General features: G+C 59.0%; 4 protein-coding genes across 8 annotated transcripts; 2 read left to right on the forward strand and 2 right to left on the reverse strand.

Annotated features, from left to right (window-relative positions):
• Window positions 1-69: 69 nt before the first annotated feature.
• On the reverse strand, window positions 70-6,565 carry CSTF2 (cleavage stimulation factor subunit 2). 3 transcript variants are annotated; one of them, XM_065729475.1, is made up of 14 exons: window positions 6,491-6,565; window positions 6,291-6,369; window positions 5,813-5,982; window positions 5,379-5,515; window positions 5,151-5,270; window positions 4,904-5,053; window positions 4,676-4,793; window positions 4,301-4,363; window positions 2,911-2,970; window positions 2,172-2,313; window positions 1,668-1,819; window positions 1,096-1,373; window positions 766-891; window positions 70-495 (listed from the first exon to the last, which is right to left on the reverse strand). In XM_065729475.1, exons 1-14 carry the CDS (start codon window positions 6,546-6,548, stop codon window positions 373-375), a joined length of 1,776 nt encoding a protein of 591 aa, XP_065585547.1. In that variant the 5' UTR covers window positions 6,549-6,565; the 3' UTR covers window positions 70-372. The 3 variants fall into 3 exon arrangements, with proteins under 3 accessions (XP_065585547.1, XP_065585548.1, XP_065585549.1); XM_065729476.1 differs by lacking the exon at window positions 2,911-2,970; XM_065729477.1 differs by lacking the exons at window positions 1,668-1,819; window positions 2,172-2,313; window positions 2,911-2,970.
• Window positions 6,566-6,918: 353 nt separating this feature from the next.
• On the forward strand, window positions 6,919-10,070 carry TRMT12 (tRNA methyltransferase 12 homolog). Of its 2 annotated transcripts, none has more exons than XM_065729478.1 (7): window positions 6,919-7,056; window positions 7,172-7,331; window positions 7,406-7,604; window positions 7,688-7,838; window positions 7,920-8,029; window positions 8,911-9,068; window positions 9,140-10,070. In XM_065729478.1, the coding sequence occupies exons 1-7, from the start codon at window positions 6,992-6,994 to the stop codon at window positions 9,584-9,586; spliced, it is 1,290 nt and encodes a 429-aa protein (XP_065585550.1). In that variant the 5' UTR covers window positions 6,919-6,991; the 3' UTR covers window positions 9,587-10,070. The 2 variants fall into 2 exon arrangements, with proteins under 2 accessions (XP_065585550.1, XP_065585551.1); XM_065729479.1 differs by having other exon boundaries at window positions 8,950-9,068.
• A 186-nt stretch (window positions 10,071-10,256) lies between these two features.
• On the forward strand, window positions 10,257-17,921 carry SYTL4 (synaptotagmin like 4). Of its 2 annotated transcripts, XM_065729481.1 has the most exons (17): window positions 10,257-10,564; window positions 11,563-11,705; window positions 11,800-12,015; window positions 12,462-12,571; window positions 12,726-12,840; window positions 12,981-13,088; window positions 13,375-13,504; window positions 13,598-13,688; window positions 13,780-13,883; window positions 13,966-14,052; window positions 14,252-14,430; window positions 14,580-14,682; window positions 15,435-15,596; window positions 16,273-16,378; window positions 16,502-16,601; window positions 17,266-17,474; window positions 17,651-17,921. In XM_065729481.1, exons 2-17 carry the CDS (start codon window positions 11,596-11,598, stop codon window positions 17,791-17,793), a joined length of 2,073 nt encoding a protein of 690 aa, XP_065585553.1. In that variant the 5' UTR covers window positions 10,257-10,564; window positions 11,563-11,595; the 3' UTR covers window positions 17,794-17,921. The 2 variants fall into 2 exon arrangements, with proteins under 2 accessions (XP_065585553.1, XP_065585552.1); XM_065729480.1 differs by lacking the exon at window positions 10,257-10,564 and having other exon boundaries at window positions 11,472-11,705.
• A 607-nt stretch (window positions 17,922-18,528) lies between these two features.
• SRPX2 (sushi repeat containing protein X-linked 2) lies at window positions 18,529-23,457 on the reverse strand. Its single transcript, XM_065729486.1, has 10 exons — window positions 23,356-23,457; window positions 21,584-21,670; window positions 21,301-21,492; window positions 20,993-21,169; window positions 20,490-20,616; window positions 20,258-20,379; window positions 19,972-20,151; window positions 19,699-19,832; window positions 19,503-19,624; window positions 18,529-19,124 (listed from the first exon to the last, which is right to left on the reverse strand). Exons 1-10 carry the CDS (start codon window positions 23,423-23,425, stop codon window positions 18,944-18,946), a joined length of 1,392 nt encoding a protein of 463 aa, XP_065585558.1. The 5' UTR covers window positions 23,426-23,457; the 3' UTR covers window positions 18,529-18,943.
• Window positions 23,458-23,666: the final 209 nt, after the last annotated feature.

The raw sequence follows: 23,666 nt of genomic DNA on the forward strand, positions 1-23,666 counted from the left end.
GGAGCCAGGCCAGGTAGTTTCCAGCAGTCCTGACTATGAGGGACCATAAAAAGCTGCCTGAGACACGGCTTTACTCAAACCCTCCTCCCACTTTATTTCAAACATCATAAAATATACACACAGAAAAAGGAATGAACTGGGAGGGAAAGTGTTGGGGATGGCAAGGAGAAACCTCTCCCTAAATGCAGCATCAACTCAGACAACAGGAAATGGCTGCCATGGAACACCTTCCCTGCCCATCACACGCCTGCCAGGCCTGTGAGAAGGACGGGGAGGGAAGGGAACACGGAGAAGAAAAGCTGGGCTGCCCTGCACTGAACAGCTCTCTGATTCACTGCAGGGGAGCAGGCACAGGCTTCAGGACATGACCTGTCAGGGTGCCCCTGTGGATTTCTGGATTTGCTCCTTCAGAATAAGGATGCTTTGCCGTTGCTCTGGGGGCAGCATGGCAATCTGGTCTGCTGTCAGCTGCAGAACCTGCATGATCAGGGCCGCCTGCGGAGAGAAGGGAGAGTCAGAAATGCTCTCTGCCAGCACAGCCATGGGTTACTACAGCCAGGAAAGGGGTGTTGGATGCATTGAGTTTCCTCTGCAGCAAGACCACGGAGCTGCACACACTCTGACAGAGTAGGGTAGAATAACCTCCCACTCCAAATGCAGCAGGAAAGAAAACAAGTTCACTGAAGCACTGCTGTCCTCTGCCATGGTAAGGCACGTAGAAAGTGTTACTCACACTGTCCAATCCCTTCCCACTTGTTCACTCACCTTTTCATGATCCTGGGGGGTGACCTGGCTCTGTCCAGGACTAAAGCCTCCGGGCTGACCAGCTCCCTGGACCCCTGCCCCAGGAATGCCCCCTCCTTGCATGCCAGCCCCTGCCATGTTAGGAACCTATGGACGGACACAAGAGAGGGGATAAAGACTGAGGGGTCTCTGGACTCAGCCATATCGATACAAGAACATAAAGCAGGCTTTGTACTTTCAGGACACACTGCCCTGCAGGGAGCCTTCCACCTCCAGCTATCACATGCACACCCCTCACCGCCCCAATCCACAAGACACCATCAGTGCACAGTCAGCCACACAGAGCTGTACCTGGCGGGGCCCCTGTGGGCCGCTGGCTCCCATATTAAGCGGTCCAGGACCCTGTATGCCCCCAGGCATTGGGCCACGTGGGTTAGGACCAGGCCCTCGAGGCTCCAGGCCTCGGGACTCCATGACCCTGGCCTCCATGGCCCTGGCTTCGAGCACTCGTGGCTCCAGGACCCGTGGCTCCATGCCCCTCGGCTCCAGGCCCCGTGCCTCCATCACCCGGGGCTCCAGCCCTCGTGGCTCCAATCCTCGCGGCTCCAGCCCTCGGGGATCTCTTCCAACTGCAGAGGAAGAACAAGGCAAGCTGTAGAAGGGAGCAGCGCCATGGGGCTAAGGGAGGGAGCCCACTGCCTTCTCTGCTGGGAAGCTGGCAAATGCCAGGAATAAATAATAGGGCCAGGGAAAAGGAGACATGCCCAGAGGAAGCCCCTTAACCTGAGGGACTGTCCCTCATGCCTTAGGTTCAATTCATTGCCCAAACCCATTTTTATGTCTTGAGCTGAGGCAGCGAGCTCCACTCTGACCCTCCATCTGCATGCATTAAGCCACCCATTATTTCATGCCCCCTCTCTCACCTCGAGCGTCCATCAAAGGCCCCCGTGGCTCTCCCATCAGTGGTCGGGGTTCTCCCATAGGTCCACCCCTCATCTCATGGGGGGGGCCACGGCTATCGTGGCCAGGCATATGATGCATAGGGGCTCCTTGGTGGGGCGGCCCAAGGTAACCTCTGATGCAGAGAGACGAGGAGAGCAAAGCAGGAGGAGGAGAAAAAGCGAGAGTGTAAATCAGACACTGGCTCGGCACGGTCTGGGCAGAGCATTGGGATTGCCCCCAAAGCCGGCCACTGGCAAGGCTTGAACAGGGATGAATGCTGTTGGTCCCATGTCACAGGGCTGCTGATAGCACCCTGGGGATGCCCCATCACTGGGGAAGGGGACTGGTCCCCACGGCTGGCAGCACACAGGCCTCCAACCAGGCAGCAGTGACTCCCGGAAGGCTCGTGCCATCCCTGTCCTCGGTGAGGTCACCCCTGGGCAGGGAACAGTGCAAGGGGCTCCTCTCCTTCCCTCTCCCCTCACCTGGGCTCCACATCTCCAGTGACTGAGAGCAGGGTCCCTCCACGAGGGTCATTCGGGGCATCTCCCAAAAGGCCTCGGGGCGGCGGGCCACTAGCAGGTAGAGGTCCACGCTGCATAGGGGCCCTCGGGTCTGGCATGGGCACTGCCAGGGAGACATACAAGAACTTGTGAGGACCTATACAACCAGTGCTGTGCTGAGACTGTCCCCCAGCACCCTTGGGGCTGGGATGTGCACTGCCTCTCTGCTCCCCAACACAGGCGAGTGGGCTGTGCTGACTGCTGGGGGAGCAGCCCCTTGAATAAGGCCAGAGAGCACAGAAGCCCCTTCCCTAGGTGCTCGTTACATCAATCTGTTTCCCCCTCTGGTTCTATCTCAGGCTCCTTATAAAACCAAGTGCTCAAACAGAACATAGGTGCCCCTTGGCAATCCCTAAGAGCATGGGCCAATGTGAGACCAGGAACAAAGCAAGACCTGGAAAGCTCCTGGCAAGAAAGTGCCTAAGGGGACTGGATGCTAGGTGAAGACCCTCTTCATACAGGTGCTTGCTTCCACTGGTGACTCTCTGCACGGCATTAGCTCGTTCTCCTCTCCTGCACCCACAGCAAATCCTGCCTAACCCTGCCAGGCTACACAGAGTGATGCCAGTCCCCAGCCCTGAGCACAGTGTGGTGACAGCAGCTCTCCACACACTGCACAACGAGCTCCATGACAACATGGAGCAGGCAAGCGCTGCGATACCTTGAACGCGTTCGATAGACGCAGGCCTGGCAGGTCCCACGGGCGAGAGCTGCAGGGTCCCTGGGCAAGCAGCAGGAAAAGAGGGAGAAGAGCAGACACGTAAATAGTGTATGCACGCATGCATGCAGCCTTGGGGACGGTGCTGTCTCAGCCTGTAGAACCATCTCTGCTCCCCAGCATCCCCCAGGACTCCTACTGAGAAGATGCTGCCTGCTGCCAGTCTGGCTGTATCAGCCATGTCCACCAACACCACCTCTGCCACCACAGATATGGAAGCCAGCTCGGCACGAAGCGCCAGGCTGGGCACGGCCCTTCCTTCACTCACTCTGTAAACATGCATGGAGCAGAGTGAACCATGCCAAGAAGCTCTGCAAAGAGAATTGGCATGCTGCAGGGCCATGCTGTGGCCCACAGCGAGTCAGCTCCTGCCCCTGCCTGCAGCTGCCTTGGGCACTCCCCAGTGCTGGTTTTCTGTCTGCTCATCAAAACCATCTGAACATCAGTGAAACCACCAAGAACTGCAGGTTTGCTCTTGGGACAATGGTGCCCACCCGGAGGAAAAATGACACTCAGTTTCCTTTAAGACACCTAAAAGTAGAAGAACTCAGAACAGGTTTGCAATTCTGATGACACAAGACCTGAGATACAAATCTAGATGACAGAGATGTCAGAGCCCTGCAGTGCCTTACTACTGGAAGAACAGGAACACCTCGCCTTGGTTGTGCTAACCATGGGGCAGCTGCTCAGTGCTGAATGGTGAGGAATCCAGCGCCAGGGCTGGGCTGCACAGACCGTGCCTGCAGAGGGAGTGAGGGCCAAGCAACAGCCCGTTGCAGAACTCCCTGCCAAGCCTCGCACTCACTATCACAAACAAAAGCGAAGACCCAGCTCCCTCTGCTGGGCTTGGCACAGAAAGCGCAGGGAGACACAGGCAGACACTGCAGCAGAGTAGCTGCTCCCCAGCATCCAGGCAGCAATGCAGCAAGGCAGGGACTGGAGAAGAGCAAGCTCTGCCTGCCTGCACAAGCACAGGGACAGACACGGGCTCACAGAGAGATAGAAAACACAGGCACATCCCACCCAGTGGAACTGCAACTTTCCTGGCTTCCAGGACACACCTGCACAATGCAGTGTAGAACAAGCTGGAAGCAAACTGGCACGCAGGCTGGAGCCCTGGATGCAGGAGAGCTGTTACCACAGCCTTGCACCTAAGTGAACAAACCTAGACGTGGCTCAGTGCTATAGGAGCTGCAGTGTACCCAGATGCAGCAGCATCAAGGCTGCAGGTAGCTGGCAGGGGCTCTCCCAGTGCAGCATTGCTCAGAACCTGTAGCCTGGGCCCCTGCTGGAGCAAGGTTCACATGACACATGGCATAAACCTCTGCTGTACCTTGTCCACGCTCCAATGGCACAGGCCCTCCTCCAGGCATGCCGACCTGCGGCTGCAATCCACCTGAGGGGGAAAAAGCAGAGGTAAGATCCCTTCCTGGTTGACCCTGCACAATCAATTCCTTTGGCCCCAAATACCTACCCCCTCCCAGCTCCTAGGGTAACATGTGGAGATTTATTTTCTCGCTGTTGGTTGCCCATGGAGATAAGCCAACTTTCTGAACTGCCACTCACAGCAGCCACAACCACTGCACAGAGTACAAATGCACTCATGGGGCCCAGTCCTACGGTCATGGGAGGGTACAGTGGGGCTGCCTGCAGGACCCACATGCCCAGGACAGCCTAGACATGGCTCAGACAAAACCCTTGCACTCACCTCCTGGAGCCATGGGGCCAGGGCCCTGTACAGCAGCTGCCATCTGTCCTGGGGCTGGCACTCCTCCCTGCATCGGCGGCTGCATCAGAGGGGGAGCACCATTTACGTGGATGCCACCCTGTGCAGGAGGGAAACCAGGCATCAGCAAAGCCCTGTCAGCTCAGCTGGGAAACCAGCTGGGAAACCTGCTGCTCCCCAGCACGGTAAATGTGTCCCAGAGGCTCTTACTATGGGTTGTGGCTGGGATGATGGGGTATTCTGTGGGTTCAGCTGGGCATTAGGCCCTGGCCCAGGACCCGGTCCTGGCCCAGGTCCTGGCACAGCCTGCTGGCTGCCTGGGATCAGGGGAGGAACACTGGTCTGACGATGCAGGATTTTCTAGAAGCAGAAGAACAGAGTTATCTTCCACTCTCTACTTCACAACAGGCCACTGCCAACATCCTGCCAGCCCCAAACGAGACAGTGGGGGACAAACCAGGGCGATCTCTGGGTCGACGATCCTCATTACCACCTGGGCCTGGAGCAGGGCATAAGCCAGCTGGGGATTCTGCAGCAGCATGTTCCTGGCTTCCTGGGGGCTGTTCTGAACACACAACTGAGAATACACATAGAGATCAGCACTCAAGCAAGGCAGGACACAGGCTGCAGGGGCACAGGTAGCAGTGGCAGAGGGTGCTTATGCATAGCTCCCTTCTTCACTCACCTTCATCTGCTTCATCAGCTCAAACATCTGCTCAGGAGGCAGACTGGCCACTGCACGGCTGATGGACTCAGGGGCATCCTCAGGATTGACAGGGTCCCCATAAGGTGACTCTATGATGGGTGCACCTGTGCCCAAGCCTGCAACAGAGTTTCTGATATAAGCAGCAACCTCAAAAGGCATCGTGAGCTGGTGTTTAGAACTGACTGCTCATCAGAAAGGGAATGCCATGCCATTAATGGGAGACAGCAAAAGCAGGAAGATCTGGAAGGAGAGAGAACAACCACCTCAGCACACATCCTGTCTGCAAAGCTGCTTGCTGGGTCACCTGGAGCAGGCCAGGTTGGCCAACCTCACAGAGCAGGTATGTACCGCAAAGCCAGGAAGGCCAGGCCCACTACAGCAACAGCATTCTCTGGCACACAGCTCAGACTCACTCTTCAGCTCCTCCTTGTTCTTCTCGCTGGCTGCATTGTCGACACGGAGGGCCCTCCCACTGAACTCCCGTCCGTTCAGGTTCCGCATGGCACTGAGGGCCGTCTCCTGGTCCTGGTACTCACAGAAGCCATATCCCTTCGGTTTTCCTGTCTCCCTGTCATACACCAATCTGCACAGCAAGAGGACAGCCATCACCACGGAGGGCAGCTGGAAGCGAGAAAACATCTCTGCACAGCATGCTAGCACTCCTGTTCCGCACTCACGGCTCTCAACAGAGCGCAGTCTGGATGCCGTGAGGCAGCTGGTCTGGCTGTGCCCACGTTCACGTCGCCGTGCGGCCCGCATACCCCCCCAACCCACGGCAGTGCCGCAGTCCCAAGCGTGCCCAGGCTTCGCCGCGTCCATTTGAAGGCCGCTCCAACCACGCACGGACTGAGGAGGCCGGGAGGGCAGAGAGGACGACCGCGCTGCTCTCACCTGAAGCTGACCACCGGTCCGACCTCGGAGAAAATGTCCTTCAGCTGCTCCTCTGTGGCCTCGTACGGGATGTTCCCCACTGCGGGACAGAGATGGCAGCGCTCAGCCCGCGGCACGGGGAGCGGGAAGCCGCAGAGCCGCTCCTCGGGCAGCCCGGGCCGACCCCTCCGCCGCCCCCATCCCCACCGCGCGGCCCTCACCGAAAACCGAGCGCAGGGAGCGGTCCACGGCCGGGTCGCGCACCGACAGCCCCGCCATGCCGCCCGCCGCTTCCGGTCACCGCGCGGCGGCGCCCTCCCCCACTTCCGCGGAGCGCCACCGGAAAACGGTCCGGGCGGAAACGGCGGCCCGTGCGGTAGGGCCGGGGGACGGGCGGGGCGGGAGCGGCCTGGAGCGGGAGCAGCCCGGGGCTTGCCGGCTGCTGGGCGGCTCCGGGCAGCGGGGGTGCGGAGGCAGCACCCGCCGGCTCCGCCATCCCTCGGTGCTCCCGTCCATTAGGGCGCCCGTTCCTGGGTGTCCCTATTACTAACGTCCCCCCACTTCTTTATCGTCCCTCTCCCTCAAATCATCACTCGGTGCTCCCCCGCCTCGGATCTCCCATCCCGTAGGGCCTCTTGTGCCCCCTCCGAGCTCTGCACCCCCACGTCGCGCACACAGCTGCCACGTTGCTGTTGGCCGTCCGTGTCCCTTCGTCCTCCGCGATGGCTGCGGGGAATGGCTCCATCCCCGCGCTGGCCACGGAGCCACGCTTTGCCCAGCAGCTGAGGTGAGCCGGGAGGGACTGGGGGGCCCTGCGGTGTCCCCACGCTGGGCTCTGGCTGCAGCGGGAATGGGGAGGCTGCAGTGGGGAAGGAGTGTGTGAGGCAGCCCTGGGCCTGCAGGCAGCGTTTGGAAGAGGCCCAGCTCCTGGATGCCCGGTACCGGCTGCAGAAGGTGCCAGGGGGCAGCGTGGCCCTGCCCGTGCTGGAGGGGAAGGCAGCAGAGCAGTGGCTGCAGGACAACGAGCTGCAGGGGCTGTCCTGCCGGATGCTCCGGATCCAGGTGGGCACGGCCCTACATTGCCGCCCAGGCACAGACTCAGGCTGGTGGCCTCACTCACCGTGTCCCTCCCGCAGGATCCTGTCCCCTCGAAGGCTGCCAGCGTGCAGCCACCTGCCCAGAAGCTGCGCTGTGAGCTGCGCCGGCTGCTGCAGGAACTGGGAGAGAGCTGGTCAGAAGAGCTGGAGCGCGATGTGCCCCACACCTGGCAGCGGCATGGGGACTTGGTCCTGCTGAGCGAGGACAGCTTCAGCGCTGCACTGTGGGCGAAGCTGGGTGAGCAGAGCAGAGCTGCCCACGTGGCTGCCACCTGGGTGCTGCTGGCCTCTTCCAGTGCTCCCAGCATGACTGCATTGCAGGCTCCGTGCTCTGGAAGACAGTCGCCTCAGCTCTGGGTGCCCAGCGCCTGGCCAAGAGAGGACGGGTGTTGCCAGACAAGATGCGCTCCCCCAATGTCACCCTGATTCTGGGCCACAACAGCTGGGTGGAGCATGTGGATAATGGCATTCGGTAGGAGGAGCAGTGATGGGGGACATGGCTGTTGAAGGCAGGAGAAGGCGCTGCTCTCACCGGATGGGTGGTGTCCCCCAGGTACACTTTTGATGTGACAAAGTGTATGTTCTCCCCGGGTAATATCACGGAGAAGCTGCGAGTGGCCTCGATGCAGTGCTCTGGGGAGGTGCTGGTGGATCTCTATGCAGGTAACAGCCCTTGGAGGTGGCGGTGGTGTTCTGCAGGGGAGGTGGTGCAGTGATGCAGGTGCTGATGGCATCCAGATGGGTGTGAAACAGCATTAACTCTGCACTGGAAAATGAACTGGGTTGGAAAAATGATCTGGGATCTGACCTGGAGCTCCTGACCCATCTGGAAGCCCTGAGCTAACGTGGCACTGCTGTCCCTCCTGGACCATGTTGTATGCTTGGGACAACCTTGTGCTCAGGCTGTGCAGAGCGCTGCTCTGTACGTAGTGCTGCTCACAGGAACTGTCTGCAATCAGTGAAAAGCTCTGTCCTCTTTTTGAACTTGGAGGTTCTTTCTGAAAAGCTCCCATCAATGTCCTAGTCATATTGGGTGTGATGTGCTTCTGCAACCAGCCATTGCTAACTGAAGCGAGCAGCTGGCATGTCTGCTCCTTTGCTGTGAGTGGCTGGGGACACAGCAGCAGGCTTCCGTGCATGGAGAGCTCTGTTCTGTATGTAGGGAAGTCAGTGTTTCCCATTTGTGCCACAGAGAAGGAATGTGACACTCACAGAGCTGCTCTAGATGAGTTAAAACAAGCACCAATCTTGACACTTTTGCATAGGCTGGGAGCAGAGCAGGACAGGGCAGAACTAATGGCTAAACTCAGACCATAGTCAAGTTTCTCTGTAAACATTTTTTTAAGATGAATTTTGGTTTTATGGGATGAGAGAGAAATGAAAGTCCATTTTGCAGACATTTCCCCAATACCTGGGGTAGTTCTGACCCAGAGCAGATGCATAGAGCTATATAATCCACATCCTGAGCTGCCTCTGGGGAAGAGTGCTGACCCCAGGGGGTACATACCCTGTGCCCTCTCCTCAGCCACCTCCTCTGTCCTCAGGGATCGGGTACTTCACACTACCATACCTGGTTCACGCAGCTGCTGCCTTTGCCCACGCCTGTGAGTGGAACCCCCACGCCCTGGAGGCTCTGAGGAAGAACCTGGCACTGAATGGCGTGCAGGACCGCTGCCAGATCCACGCTGGGGACAGCAGGCAGGTGGGCAGCACCCTGCGCATGGCACTGTGCCCTCCTGTGGGCCCCACTCACCATTCTCATCCTCCTCCCAGCTGCAGCTGCGGGACGTGGCTGACCGGGTGAACCTGGGACTTATCCCCAGCTCCGAGGAGGGCTGGCCCGTGGCCTGCCGTGTCCTGAAGAAGGGCACGGGAGGTGTGCTGCACATCCACCACAACGTGGAGGCTCGCTCCATGCCTCTGGTTCTGAAGGATGAGCAGAGACCCCCAGAGGAATCCAGATCTGAGCAGGAGGATGAAGAGCACCGGAGCTCCAAGGAGATGGGGAGCAGTGGGCAGGAGGTGCAGGCAGCCAGGATCAGGCCCGAGTGGTGGAGCTGGGCCGAGGCAGCTGCTGCACGGATCAGGGGGCTGCTGGCAGAGCTGCACGGCCAGCCATGGCAGACCTGTATCCTGCACATCGAGGCGGTGAAATCCTACGCGCCCCATGTGCATCACATTGTCTTGGACCTGGAGTGCCGCCCGACACCGCCCACCTAGCTGGGGCTGCAGGGCCCCAGCACGGCTCCAGGTCTGCATTTTACCATTGGATGTGGTTTACATCCCTTGTTCCCAGGTGGCAGCAGTGCCCAGCAGTGAGCCAGGCCCCTGCACCGTTCCCAGGGCTGTCATGCAAAGGGAGTTGTACTCAGCTGAGCCGCACAGGAATCCTATGATGGCAGAGGATGGGGTGAGGGTGCCCTCAGTCCCACCCCAGCTCTGCCTGCTGCCACCCAGTGTAGGGACATCACACTGCCTTGGATGTGTACTTTCAGCCCCATTTTCACATGGAAGAGAGCTGCAGGGCTGAATAAACCTGAGCATCTGTGCTGGGCTCTGTTTCAGTGCATTTAGGTGCAGGCCCTGATGGTGTTTTGTTTATTTTTTTAATGCTGAAAACAAGTTTGCTCGGCTCCATTCATTCCTTCTCACCTTTTTTTTTTTTTTTTTCCCAGAAAAATAAAGATGTTTCCCATCTCCCTAACCCACGTCTAGTGAAAATACAAACATGACGCTGACAGCTCAGAGGAAGCACGGCGCCGTGGACGTGCCCGTGTTGGTGCAGGGCTGAGCAGTGCGGATCGGGGCAGAGCTACATTATTTATCCTCGCTCCTGGGGCCGTCCCGTCGGTTCCCAGCAGTGCCGGCGCCGATGGGCCCCGTGGCAGCGCGTGTGTGCTCTCTGGGAGGAGCCGCCTTCCCCGATAGGGCTCCGGGAGGGCACCCCGGAGCTCCGGGCACGGCTGCGTCCGGGGCCGGGGCTGCTGTTTGCGGACAGCCTCATAAATCCGTGTGTCAATAGAGCCGGGGCGTGCCGCCGCGAGGGCTGTGAGGAGGCGGTAGGAGGGAACGGAGCGGGGCCGGGGTTGGGGAAAGCGAACCGCGAGTCCGCTCCCGTCCGTGGGGCCGCCCCGTCGGGTCGGGCGGGGCCGCGCAGGTGCGGCGTTTCTGGGACGCGCGGGGCCGGAGCAGCTGCAGGTACCGGGACTTTGGGGTTGCGCTGCGGCCGAGGGGGGGCTCACAGCTACGGGTCTGCACTCCCGGGAGCTGGGGAGCGGCCCTCGGTGAGTGGGTGCTCCCGGGCTCCGGCACTGGCACGGCACGGCTGTGCAGGCGGTGGGACTGCGCGTCCGTGTGTCCGGCAGCGCCGAGCTCGCACCCCTCCGGCTTTGCTCGGCCGTGCACGGGAATTGTCACGGCTCTGCCTCGACTCCACGGCTTTGCCGGGTCGTGCCGTGAGGGCGCTCAGATCCGCTGGGAACGCAAACGCGGGGTCGGCCGGCGGAGCGGGAGGCGGCGGCGGGCGGGGAGTCACGCAGCTCCGTGCGCGGTCCGAGCGGCTTATTGACACCGTGACGGCGCTGTCTGTGCCGGTCCTTCTCTGTCGCCTGCCCCGGCAGCGACCCCGCTGCTGCGGCTCCGCAGACAGGAAGGGCCCTCCCCGGCGGGGTTAGGAGGGGGGGCTTTCCGCTGCGGAAACCCAGGAGAGCGGCCGATGTCCCTTGGCCACGGGGCCGCACGGCACAGCCGTCCCGGTGCCGGGTGGTGCCGGCTGCCCGCAGACCAGCAGAACCGGTGCCGCCGGCCCGTGGTGCTGGGAGATGAGCTGGGAGCACGAGGTGCCCTGCCCTGCTCTGCCCTACATACGGCCTGCGAGCCTCTGCCTGTCTGCGTGGGGCCGGAGGTTGCCGTCTTTGGGGCCGGCTCCCGGTTCTGCAGCCACCGTCCCTGTGCTTCCATGCCCCAGCTGGTTGCTGGAAAAAGGCCGAGAGCTGTGCGTTGCAGGGGGCTGGCGGGGCTGGGAGCGCAGCTGTGCTGGGCAGAATGCAATGCGGGTTGGACGTAGCAGTGTAGGATGAGGCTGTGAGCTGTCCTGGGGGCTGCAGTGCGGTGTGGGGATGGCAGTGAGCCCTGCAGGGTCTGAGCAGGGAGCGGTGCGGAGCTGTGACGCTGCCGTGGGCTTTGCTTGCCCCCAGTACAGACGCATCTGGCTGCTTGGGGTCGGGGAGATGTCGGAGGCTGTGGATCTGTCCTTCCTGTCGGATGTCGAGAAGGATTTGATCCTGCAGGTCCTGCAGCGCGACGAAGAGCTCCGTAAAGCGGAGGAGAGGAGAATCAGGTGTGGCTGGGGTTTGCTCAGAGGGGCTGGGTCCGGCTGGGAGCTCTACGCGGGGCTCTGGCTCTGACCGCTCCCGCTGCTGGGCTCCGAGCAGGCGTCTGAAGAATGAGCTGCTGGAGATCCGCCGCAAAGGGGCCAAGCGGAGCAGCCAGCGCTACAGTGAGCGGACCTGTGCCCGCTGCCAGCAGAGCCTGGGCCGCATCAGCCCCAAGGCCAACACGTGCCGGGGCTGCAACCACTTGGTGTGCCGGGACTGCCGCTCCTACGGCCCCAACAGCTCCTGGCGCTGCAAAGTCTGCACCAAGGAGGCGTGAGTACATGGGGCCTGGGGATATGAGGCACGGGTCTTCTGTGTGCTCCTCTGTCCCCTTCTTCCTGCTCACCACAGCCTGATGCCCTGTGACCACCCCTGCAGTCCAGCCCTAGGCTCTGAGCCTGGTGCCACTGTCCAAGATGAGCACCCTCGTTTGGGTGATGAAGAACTAGGCCATGCCATGCCTTGTCCTTTGTCCCGCCTTGTTCTTGTCTCCCCATTATGTGACTTCAGCCCATATTTCAAGCAGCTCTGGTTTCTTTCCTCTCCTTGGCTTCACCTGCCCTGCAAAGCCCCCATCTCACTCCATGCTGTCATTGACCCATTGTCTGCCCAGGGTACAGTCTCTGCTCAGCCACCTCCCAGATGTGTCATCTATCCATGCTCCTCTTGACTGGTTCACAGTGCCATGGGCAGCTCCACACTGCCCCTCTGTCCCACAGGGAGCTGAAGAAGACAACGGGGGACTGGTTCTACGACCAGAGGATCAACCGCTTTGCCAACAGGCTGGGCAGCGACATGGTGCGGCTGTCTCTGCGGCACAGGTCTGCAGGTAGGGCCAGGTCAGGAGGTGCTGGAGCCGTGTCTCCTCCTGCAGCCTTGGACAAAGTAGCCCTGACCCTCTGGGGTGCTCCAGCTTTTCCCTTGGGCTCTACTGTGGGCTTCCCTGCTGGGCTGTGCCCCTCCTAAGTCCTTTCTGCTTTCAGCGAGCAAAAGGGAGACAGTGGGACAGACACTCCTGCAGAAAGCACAGCTTGGTGACCCCAGGGGTTCCTCTGCAGCCCAGCAGAAGAGCCCCCAGGAGCCCCGGAAAGTGCCCAGGTGAGGAGGAACTCTGTGTTTGGAGAGGGAGTCCCTGATGGCCCATTTGGGTGCTAGAGATGGGAGAGAAGCTGCTGTTCTGCTCTGATTGCTGGCCTCCTTGCCAAGCAGGACATGCTTGTGGTTTTGTTTGTCTGCAGTTTGTTTCCTGATACTTCAGACCCTCGGGAAGGCAAAAGTGACACAGAGTCCATGGAAAACATGAGCCTGGATGGCTACAGACCTTCTCCTGCTGCTGGGGGGGGCAGGTAGGGAAGGCTGGGGCAGGCTGTCTGTGCAGTGCTGGACTGGCAGAGGGTCAAGGCTTCTGTCTGAGGCTGGTTGTGTCTGTTTGCTGCCTTGGTCTTAAGAGGGAGATGCTGGCTCTCCAGGCTGAAACCTCATGCTGGGCGGGCAGCTCCTCTGCTCCAGGTTTGTTCATGTGGCTCCTTGGAGCTTGCAGCAGGAGTGGCTCCCAGCTAAAGCTTGGTTTCCTGGCCTGGCTGCTTTTGGCTGAAGTACCAGCCCAAGACAGTGCTTTTCTGTCCTCTGTAGAAGGAACTCTCTGGATAAAGCTACCACTATCAAAGAGGGAAAGCAGGTTGCTGCACCAGCAGGACCCGTGGCAGCCAGCCTGACGCTTCCTCTGCCCTCCAGAAATGTGCTCTCTGCCACCAACGGACGGGTACGTGTTGCTGCCTGGCTGGGGCTGGGTGTTGGGAGTCCCTTGGAGCCCTCTCTGCTCTGCTCTGCTCTGAATGGGGCTTCTTCTCCCTAGGAGATTCCCACAGGCAGCCGAAGCAGCACGTTGGTGAATGAGCATGAAGCCATCTTCAAGAAGAACCCCCGGAGAGTGGTGAGACCTGCAGGTGAGAGGTTGGGCTTCCTGGGGGATAGACAGTCCTCACTGTGCTGTGATGGAGCAGCAGTGCTCTGCTAATCCCACAACCTCCTGTGCAGACTACACCAAGTCAGTGATCGACCTGCGCCCAGAGGACTTTGTGGGTGAAAGCAGCTCCATGGGAGACAGGAGCAAATCAGTGCCCGGCCTCACCATGGAGCTGGTGAGACCCTTGGTGGTGCTGAAGCTGGCCTTGTCCATGCTGCCTCACACTTCCCACGTGAGCTGTTTCTCTCTGGTTGCAGGATGAGGAGGAGGAGGACATTGACAACCTGGTGGAGATCCATCGGCAGCGAGTGGCACGGGGCAGCATGCGCAGTGGCACCTCCTCGGTGAGTCCTTCAGCTTGGCCGTGCTCCACAAGCCATGGAGAAGGGCCCTGGGAGTTTCATTCCTTGAAGTGGGATTAAAAACCAGAGGCCCAGCTGTTGTTAAGCGAGCCTGTGGGGGTACCTGTGACTATCCCCAGCCAGGCAGGGCTGGCTAAGAGGGATTGGCAACAGCCCAGCTCAGCCCAGCCGTGCCTTGCAGAGCACACTGGGGAGCATGATCAGCATCTACAGTGAGGCTGGTGACTTCGGGAACATCACAGTCACTGGGGGAATCTCCTTCTCCCTGAGCTACGAGCAGAAGACGCAGACGTTGTTCATCCACGTGAAGGAGTGCCGGCAGCTGGCCTACGGGGACGAGGCCAAGAAGCGTTCCAACCCGTGAGTGCTGGGGGAAAAATGGTGGCAGCAAGTGGTGAGGGACAGGCTGGTGGTGTCGAGGGAGGTGGGAGCTGTAAGTGGGGCCCTTGGTAGGGTGGGAGGTCTGGAGTTGTCTGTGGGGGCTTGAGCTCTACCTGTTCCTCCCTTAGGTACGTGAAGACTTACCTCCTGCCTGACAAATCCCGGCAAGGGAAGCGCAAGACAACCATCAAACGCAACACCGTAAACCCACTGTACAATGAGCTGCTGAAGGTGAGCTGGGAGAGGTCAGGCCAGCCAGCTCCCCTCTGCCTGGGGCTGCAGCACAACGAGCTGAGCTGCCCTGCTGGGTTCTGCCTTCCCCTCCCTGCCTGGGGGAATGGGCTCCAAATCCTGAGCTGGTTGCAGATCTAGATACTGTGCCATGGAAGCTGGAGTAAAACATTTCCAGGCTGGGTCACTGCTCTGCTATCAGTGTTACCATGTCTCTGGATGCTGTGCAGCCTGCATTCCTGGCTCTTGTGCCATCCCCCTGCTGATCAGAAGCTGCTGGTTTCTCCTTGGAGAAAGCTCCTTACCACTGGGGCTGCAGGGCAGCACGGCTGTGCAGGCAGAGATAAGGCAGGGCTGGCCCTGGCAGCAGCAGCACTCTCACTGCCCTTCCTGCTGCTGTCACCACTGCATCTGGCACAGGATTGTGGGGAGGGCTGGTTTCTGTCCTGAGCCCTGCTGTACCATCTCCTCTGATAGGAGGGAAGTGGGAACTGGAAAGTGCACTCTGCTTTCCAGGCTCTTGTGGCTCAGTTTGCCACAGGAGCCTTAGTGTGCCAGTTTGTTGAGCTCTGGAGCCTGAGGCTCTGCAGGCTGGCACTGCTTTGCTTGCGGTGGGAAGGAGTGGGGTGGCCGTGTGCCGTGAGCCTTGGGTGCACTCTGAGGTTGGCTCCACCTTCATAGCACATGCTTCCAGCAGCACTGAGCTCAGCCCAGTGTGCCTGCTCACCTGTCTCCTGTCTGCCTCTTTCCAGTATGAGATCAACAAATCCCTCCTGCTTGCGAGGACGCTGCAGTTCTCGGTGTGGCACCACGATCGCTTTGGCCGCAACACGTTCCTGGGGGAGGCAGAGATCCCCATGGACTCCTGGAACTTTGACAGCCAGCTGGAGGAATTCCTGCTGCTGCATGGCAAGGTACCGACCCGCTGCCCCTGCCTGCCTGGGGCATAGGGGTCTTGATGGAGCTGCTGTAAATCTTGTGTCCTGTGCCCAGATCGGATGGCTGTGCTGCCGTAGTAGAAAAGATCTAGGTTTGAGCCAAGCTTCCCTTTTTCCTCAGTGTATTCCCCTATGTGATGCAGTGGGATGTGTCCCTGCCCAGTCAGGTATTCTCATCCTGTGCTTGATTGCTCCAAGACTGCAGCTCTTCCTGTCTCCCTCCCCCAATAAGAAAGAACGGGAGCCAACTTCAGGGAAACAAATAGGGGAAATTGGACTTGATATCCTGTCGTGGGCTGCAGAAACAGTGCAGTGAGAGGATGTTGTGCAGCTGGATGGCAACAGCAGATGCTGCTGTTGTGGATTTATTTGGGAGTCTGGCTCTCTCGATGAGCTCCTGCTGCAGACTCAGCCCTTTCCATTGCTTGGGGTCCAAACCTGCAGGTGCTGAGCTAAACAGGATTTCCTAAGGAATGTGGTTAAGGCGATGTACCATCCCAAAGAAGCTTCTGTGGGCAGTTGTGCAGGCTGAGCCATCTCGAGCAGAAACCAGACCTTTGGGCCATGTGTGGGGAGTGGCTGTGTGTTGACCTAGCTGTTGCTGTGGCTGCTCCAGCAGTGCTGCACTAACCCAGCTATTGCCTCTTTGCAGACTGGGGTGGATGCTGCTGGCCTCCCTCAGTACAAGGGGGAGCTGGTGGTCTCCATGAAGTACATCCCATCTTCCAAACACCCTGGGGCTGGAAATGGCAGAAAGGGTGAGTTCCAACAGCTCTGTGTAGCCTGGGGTTATTCACTGCCCTCTGCAGACACACTGGAAATTCCCAGCAGTGAAAACTGGTTAAATCTTGGTATGTTGTTTTTGTTTTGGTTTTTCTCAGGCAAAGCAGGAGAAGGTGGAGAGCTGCAGGTCTGGATCAAAGAAGCCAAGAACCTCACAGCTGCCAAATCAGGGGGCACATCAGACAGCTTTGTGAAGGGGTGAGTGTAGGTACTGGAGTGTGGGAGGCCAAGGGAGATGCAAGTGGAAGCTCTGTGCTCCCTGCTTGCATCCCAGAGCACATCCTGAACCACAGTGGAGATGCGGGGGTGGGAAGCATCCTTCATCTGTATCCCCTGTCCATCTGTCTGCTTATCTCTTACTAGTGATGAGTTCTTGGTAGCGAACATTTCCCTGGGTTTTGGCCAGCTGAGAGGAGCTGCTCCAGGGCCAGGAGGGCTGTGGCCCATTGCTCATCTTTGGAGACTGTGCAGAAGGGTCCCCTGAGCTGGGGAGGTGGCTGTGCTCTTCCTGCAGGCCTGGCCCTTCTCCCAGGCTCAGAGCTGGGAGCCAGGACTGGCTGCTCAAGGAGCTGCCCTCAGATCATCTTCTCAGGGGTCACCAAGCAGCTGTGACCTGGGCAGTGCTGGTGTGAGGGCAGCTAGTTCTTGGCATCTCCTGGATGCAGACTGCTTGCAGCCCCCTGAGCTGCTTTTCGGGAGGTGGGGACACCAAGCTCCTTCCAGACCATCATATTCCATCTTCTCGGGGCCTGGGGAAGAGGGGGTATTCCAAGGCAGACATCAGACCAACCTACTTTGGTTTCTGAGGGAGAAGTTAGCTGTACATGTAACACTGCTAACTCCAATGGGGATGCCTCCCCAGCTACCTTCTGCCACATAAAAACAAGGCCTCCAAGAGGAAGACGCCTGTGGTGAAGAAGACCCTGAACCCTCATTACAACCATACCTTTGTCTACAATGGCATCAACCCTGAGGACCTGCAGCACATCTGCCTGGAGCTGACAGTCTGGGACCGGGAGCCTCTGTCCAGCAATGACTTCCTTGGCGGTGTTCGCCTGGGTGTGGGCAACGGTGAGGAGCTCTGGGGGTGAGGGGCTGAGGAAGGCTGCTGCAGTGGGGGGAGACGCCCTGTGTGGCCTCCCTTAACCCCTCGACAAGTTCTTTTGCCTGGGGCTGCCTCTCTGCTGCAGGGGTGCTCTTCCCATGCAGAGACAGGCTGTAATTTGTGTCCATCTCCTTTCTCTAAGGCATGAGCAATGGGCAGGCTGTGGACTGGATGGACTCCACGGGTGAGGAGCTGAACCTGTGGCAGAAGATGCGCCAGTACCCGGGCTCATGGGCAGAGGGGACGCTCCAGCTCCGTTCCACCATGGCCAGGCTGAGGCCCTAGGCAGCAGCACAGGCACCAGGACTCACCCTGGTGCTAGCACAGCTGCTCTAGAACTGCACTCGCAGCATGGCCAGATGAGTGGCAAGCTTAATTATTTTTTGCCTGTATTTTAATAAACATGACCCTTCTCTAAACAGGCTTGGGCAGAAAGACTTCTTGGCCTAGCTTCTCTTAAAGGGCTTTCTTTTTGTCTTAGGAGAACCAAACTTGGACCAAATGTAAGGCTGAACTTGAGTCCTTGTGGGCCCTCCCTTCTTTCCCTGCAGGCACAATGCTTTGAAATGTAGTAAGGTTTCTTTTTTCTTCCTCCCACCCTCTGTGTTTCACAACCTGCTTCCTTATTGTCTCTTCCACCCTCCTCCTAAAGGATGGTGCTGGCTCTGGGACCCAGAAGCAGTGAACAGACCAGCTCATGACTATGCTGAACAATACAGCACTGACATTTTTCTACAAATTTATTAATTTCAAGGTAAGATTCTACTGCCAAAACAATTCCCAGGAAGGGTGCCACAATGCTGGGTGTGAGAAGCAAGTAGGTTATGAGCTTCTGTACTGGATGTCTGTTAACTGTCTTTGCTGAGCATGGAGCCATTTGCTTCTAATGAAGGCTTTTGCTGGCTCTGGCAGGAGCCTGGCATCAGTGCCTGGCCAGCAGGGCTGAACCCAGGCAGGGACAGTGTGGGTTTAAGTTGTGTATGTTGTGTATGGTGTGAGGGTGAAGCTGCTGCAAAAAGAGGCATCTGTACTGTTGCCCTGCCTGCTCTCCTCTCCCTTTTCTGCTCTGGGAGCTTTTGTAGAATGTGGGGCACTCATTTGGCTGTGGTCTCTCCTCCTGCTTGGGTTCCCCTTCTCCTTCCTGCCCTGGGGTTTGAACAGAGAAAATCCAGGATCTCCTGTTGCGGTCCTGGCTGAGGCCAAGTCAGGGCTGTGGCCAGAGGGTGCTCCTGGCTGTTGTGCAGTGACTGCAAACACACAGCCCCTGTCCCATCCTTGTCCCTGCTCCCCTCCCTGTGCCAGAGCAGCCTGAGAGTGGCTCCCTTCCTCCTGGAAGTCCTTGGCACCCTAGTCCTCCTCTACGGTGGGCGACTAGAAAAGCAGAAAGGAAGCTGTCCGTCCTCTGAGGCACGTGGCAGGGTCTCCCTGCGCTGCCTCAATCGCATGGGTCCCCACGCTGTGCACGCTGGGCTGCCTCCTGCTCACTCAGCAGGTACGTGTCAATGAAGTCGAAGAGCTCATCGGGGCTGGTGGGCAAGATGTAGCGCTCACGGTCAGTGCCTGCTTTGTCCAGGAGCACCACGTTGAAGTGGGAGCGGGTGAGGTGCAGGAACTGCCTGGGGGTGCAGAAAGGAGCTGCTGGTCAGGACTGTGGGTCCCTGGCTTGGGGCTGAGCATTCCTGTGCTACGCAGCTATGGTCAGGCATTCCTGAGGGTGGTGGCTTCCACCTCTTCCTCAGGGCTGTAAGCTGTGCCAAAAGGGCCTCTGAGTCTGGATTCTGGGCACTGAGGACAGGCTAAGGGCATCCTTAGCCCAAGTGCAGCAGAAAGGAGAAGCCTTGACATGCAGACTCTTGCTCATGAGACTAGCTACAAGCTTTATGTCTTACCTGTCCTTAAGGTTCCCCCTATGCCCCTGTCCTCACAGAGATACCTGCCCCCTCCAGCTGCTCCTGCTTGAAGGGTCATGCATCCCACCCCTTATCCCCTGGTACCTGAGCTCTTCTATGATGCCAACAGACAGCTGGTGCTCCCGGATGCGGCCCACTTCATGTGGGGGCTGCCCCACCAGCTCAACGATGGTAACGTGACGCAGGTCCAGCCCGCAGGTGGCTTGCTGCAGAGGAGGGGATGTGGTGGTGAGAACGTGCTGATGGAGTGCAAGGAGGGGGGGATGGTGTGTTGGCTCACCTGCAGCATGGAGATCTGCATCTTGTAGTAGCGGTTAGCAGAGTCAGGTGCTGAGATGACAAGGAGCCGGCGTTTCTCGTAGAACTGATCCAGCAGGCTGGCTGCTGAGTTCACTGCAGTGTTGATCTGCATGGCTGGGGCAAGAAGAGCACGCATGAGCACAAGATATCACTTTGCACCCCTTCTTCCCCACTCTTCTAGGCAGCAACATCCTTGAGCTTTGGGCATCTCTGCAGACAGAGTTCCCCCCTCATTTTGCCCTGCACCACTTACGTGCACAGAGTGGGTTGGAGCCTGTCCACTGCTGCGTGGACTGGCAGACCCGCAGGGAGGTACCCTGGCGCTCGTATCCCCCATCACACAGATACTCGCATGTGGCACCATAGTTGTTGCCATCAGAAGTGCAAGACAGGTAGCCGTGCTGAGGAGGCTTCAGGACAGGACAGCGTCTCACTGTGAAGGAAGAGGCCAGGTGAGATCAGGCTGGGGGTGGAAGGGCACAAGCCTGGCCCCGGGTGGGCAGAGTGGGGAGCCTGCAGCCCAAGGGAGCCCACTTCACCTTGGACACGGATCCTGAACTTGCAGCTGGCTCGGTTGTATGCCTGGTCATAGGCAGTGTAGCGGATCACGTGCTCTCCTTCAGGGAACTCGGACCCAGGCTCTGGACCCCTCAGCGTCACTCTGCACCCAACAAATGGGTTCTCTGTTAGATCCCCAGCAGAGTATCTCAGAAGGCACACGGTGCAGCCCCCAGCCTTGGCTGGTGATGCCAGCACTACCTCTGTGCTCACCTCTTGATGATGCCATCGGCAGAGTCCTTCACACGAGGTGGGTCCCAATATACTGTAGCAGTCAGCTTGCCTGGCTCTGCTATCCGCTCACGGGATTCGGGGCAGCGGATCTTGGGAGGCTCAACATCTGCCCACAGAAAGGAGAAATAAGCTTTAAGAACAGTTAAGGCTGAATAAGCTAAGGCAGAGGAGGACCCCAGGTGCCCTGTGACCCCATAGCTGCTGAGCACAGCCTGGCACTGGAGCAAGCAAAGCTTGATGTAATGTTAGCATCGAGTGACTAGCTCAGCCTCACTCCTGGATTTCTGCACCCTACATCAGCCAGAGCTTTGTGGCTAACAGCACCTTGGGAAGCAGCAGGGCCCTATGGCACTTGAGCACAGAAGTGCAAGGCACCAGCACTGCATGTGAGCATCATCTGCAGGCACAGAGAGTATGAAGGGTGTGCATTCCAGCAGGGGGGCTTGCAAACAGCCTGGGAGGAGAGTAGGGTAAGAATTTACCTACACAGATTGGCTCGCTCCCACTCCATCGCCCATCCTCCATGCACGTGCGGCTTCGGTCACCCTCCAGCTGGTAGCCGGGCAGGCAGGTGTAGTCACAGCGGGAATCCATCTGCACCCCGGCTGAGCACACATACGAGCCCCGCAGCACTGCTGGCAGCACGTGGCATCTGATCTCTAGGTCAGAGAGAACAAAGAGGGGAGGGAAGTGGCTGGGCCGGCTGCCTGGCTGTGCCAGCAGGCAGAGCCCCAGGGCTGGCAGCGTCCAGGGGGAGGCCAACAGGCCTGGTGCGTGGGGATGCACTCACGTCGGCAGTACGCCATGCCAGACCAGTGGCGGCTGGGCAAGCACTGCACAGCACTGCGGCCCACCAGCCGGTAGCCACGGGCACAGCTCAGCTCGCAGCGTGTCCCCAGGCTGCTGCGGTAGTTGCCCCCCCGGGGTGAGTAGCAGGTTGCCTCTCCTCGGTAAATATTCAGCGTGGCACACCACTGGGGCACTGCAGAGAGAAGAGACGTGAGGGATAGGCACAGCTTGGCCAGGTCTTGGTTTCCTCAGGGAGCTGAGGGACAGGCCTGGGGTGCTGTTACCTCGGCGGTAATCCAGGGCAGGCTCAGGGGGTGCTTCTTCCACATACACTTCGTTGGTGTGGGTCTCAGTGGTGTAGTAGCCAGACCCTGCAGAGCAGGAGCAAGATGAGGGTGTTGTGTGGCATTTCATGGTGGCACCTAGGTGATTACACCACCTCATGCAGCTGCACAATCTGGTCCCGAACTGTCCCACAAATCCCCAGAGAGAGATCCCACCTCTGGGCAGACTTTGCCCTGCTGTTCCAGCACTTCTGGGCTTGGCGCAGAAGGGTTAAGCAGGGCAGACAGTGAACCTGCAGGCTGGCACCAGCAGCAGACTAAACAGCCCCAGGGGCAGATGTAGTTACTGCAGGAAGCAAGCGGGTGCTGCCCCAGCTGAGCCCCCCTGGCCTTTTGGTGGTCAGGAGGTAAGGAAGCAAACCTCCCTCCTGCCTATTCCAGCACAGCAAGGGAAGAGAAGCATGGCACTAAGCTGGAGTGAAGGATGAAGTCGTTGAAGAAGCCTGGCTGCTGCTGCTGGCCCCACTCCATCCCCACTGCGGACAGTGGCTCCTGGCCCAGCAGACAGGGACAGCTTGCTGAGTGCCTTGCTCCAGCCTCTGCTCTGCCCGACACACCAACTCCAACACCCCTGTGGCAAAGTGACCAGTGGGGCAAGAAGGAGGCTGGGGATGAAGGCCTCCATGTAGGAAGAGCTGGCGCTGAGCCTTGCAGCCCCCTGGGCCCCGCAGCGTGCTGTCCGGCCACGGCATTCCCCAGCACTGAGCTCACATTTCCGCCCCTTTTCCGATGGCCTCCCCGGAGCTGCTCCCTCCTTGCTACCCCCACTGCTGCAGGAGCCCACCTCACCGTGCTCCAGTCCTTTCTGATCTGTCCAAAGGGACAGCCCCCGGTAGCACCAATCACCCTTTCCTCCCCCCAGCTTTTGGGAAGGGGGAGTGTAAGCTGAAGCCGATTCAACCAGCAGCTCCTATGTCACGTGGAGGAAACTTTATTACACATCTTTCCAGCAAGAGCGTTTCTATAGCGTGGCTCCTCATCGCTTCCCACAAACTCATTAAGTCACCCACTTGATCCCACAAAGTCTTTTATCCCAGTGCCCTTCCCACGCTGGCTGGCGCCAATGCAGTACAGCACTCCCGGAGGAGCTGAGCGTGGGGTTGGGGTTGGCACACCACGCTTCAGTGTGGCTCCCCACAGCCACAGGGGTAAGGCAGTGCTGCTCCTTTGCAGACGTGCCATTTATTTGCAGATGTTCCCTTGCATGGCAGGCACTTATCTCAGGGGGGCAGGAGCATCTCTGGAGGTGGCAGCACCGGGGAGCACAGCAAGGGGAGGGAGAAGGTGCAGGGAGGGGAGAATTCCCCTGCAAAGAGCAGCATGAGGGCTTTTCCCTGAGGTTGAGCCAGAGCTGGACGCCTGCCCAGCTGGGGCAGGGTGTGAGTGTGGTGTGAGGAAAGGACGTGACCTTTTTGGGGTTGGAGCGCTCCATTCCAGGTCAACTTCTGCTGGCTGATGGCTCCAGCAGCAGCAGGGAGTCAGGAGAAAAGTTCTGTTCCCGTAAGTGAGGATGTGACAACGAGGTCAGCAGTCTGCTCACCTCTGGGTGCCTCCCAGCCCCACGGCAGCATCCCTCTCCCCATATCCCACAGTGCAGCAATGCTCTCCCAGCCCTACCACGCAGGGACTTCTCCTCGCTCCCATCGCTCACCTCCTCCCCTCCCTGCCTTGACACTCAGTGCTCCACATGCAGGTGCCACCGCGGCGCTCACCTTCATGCCACGTGGCCGACACCAGCCTGGTGAGAAACACCAGCAGGACGGGGGCTGCCTCCTGCACCATGCCAGGGCCGGACAGCCCCGCTGTGCAGGGCAGGGGGCTGCGGGGATGTGGCTGGGCTGGGAGCAGCACTCAGTTCCCTCCGTCGCTGCTCTCCGGCTCCGCTCCTGCTTGGCTGCGCTGTCTCTGCTGAGTAAACCGACTTCTCCCCTCCGCTGCCTGTCCCAAACATTCAAAAGTCATGAGTCAGGCCCCAAACGACGAGACTGTCAAAAAGAATAAATCCTAAGGATTCCTTACTTTT

The sequence above is a fragment of the Cyrtonyx montezumae genome, unplaced genomic scaffold, assembly GCF_038088225.1.
Source record: "Cyrtonyx montezumae isolate F1298 unplaced genomic scaffold, pur_monq_1.0 scaffold_11, whole genome shotgun sequence".
In the NCBI taxonomy this organism is placed as follows: domain Eukaryota; kingdom Metazoa; phylum Chordata; class Aves; order Galliformes; family Odontophoridae; genus Cyrtonyx; species Cyrtonyx montezumae.

Coding starts and splice junctions, on each gene's coding strand:
- CSTF2 (XM_065729475.1), bottom strand. CDS start 6,548: ATGGCGGGGCTGTCGGTGCGCGACCCGGCCGTGGACCGCTCCCTGCGC. Junction 6,370..6,490: donor CTCCCTGCGCTCGGTTTTCG/GTGAGGGCCGCG, acceptor TCTGTCCCGCAG/TGGGGAACATCCCGTACGAG. Junction 1,374..1,667: donor GCCTTTGATGGACGCTCGAG/GTGAGAGAGGGG, acceptor CTTCCTCTGCAG/TTGGAAGAGATCCCCGAGGG.
- TRMT12 (XM_065729478.1), top strand. CDS start 6,992: ATGGCTGCGGGGAATGGCTCCATCCCCGCGCTGGCCACGGAGCCACGC. Junction 7,057..7,171: donor CGCTTTGCCCAGCAGCTGAG/GTGAGCCGGGAG, acceptor CTGGGCCTGCAG/GCAGCGTTTGGAAGAGGCCC. Junction 9,069..9,139: donor ACGCTGGGGACAGCAGGCAG/GTGGGCAGCACC, acceptor TCCTCCTCCCAG/CTGCAGCTGCGGGACGTGGC.
- SYTL4 (XM_065729480.1), top strand. CDS start 11,485: ATGGCAGTGAGCCCTGCAGGGTCTGAGCAGGGAGCGGTGCGGAGCTGT. Junction 12,841..12,980: donor GAGCCCCGGAAAGTGCCCAG/GTGAGGAGGAAC, acceptor GTTTGTCTGCAG/TTTGTTTCCTGATACTTCAG. Junction 13,689..13,779: donor GAGAGTGGTGAGACCTGCAG/GTGAGAGGTTGG, acceptor CCTCCTGTGCAG/ACTACACCAAGTCAGTGATC.
- SRPX2 (XM_065729486.1), bottom strand. CDS start 23,425: ATGGTGCAGGAGGCAGCCCCCGTCCTGCTGGTGTTTCTCACCAGGCTG. Junction 21,671..23,355: donor GTCGGCCACGTGGCATGAAG/GTGAGCGCCGCG, acceptor CCTGCTCTGCAG/GGTCTGGCTACTACACCACT. Junction 19,833..19,971: donor CTCCAACCCACTCTGTGCAC/GTAAGTGGTGCA, acceptor TTCTTGCCCCAG/CCATGCAGATCAACACTGCA.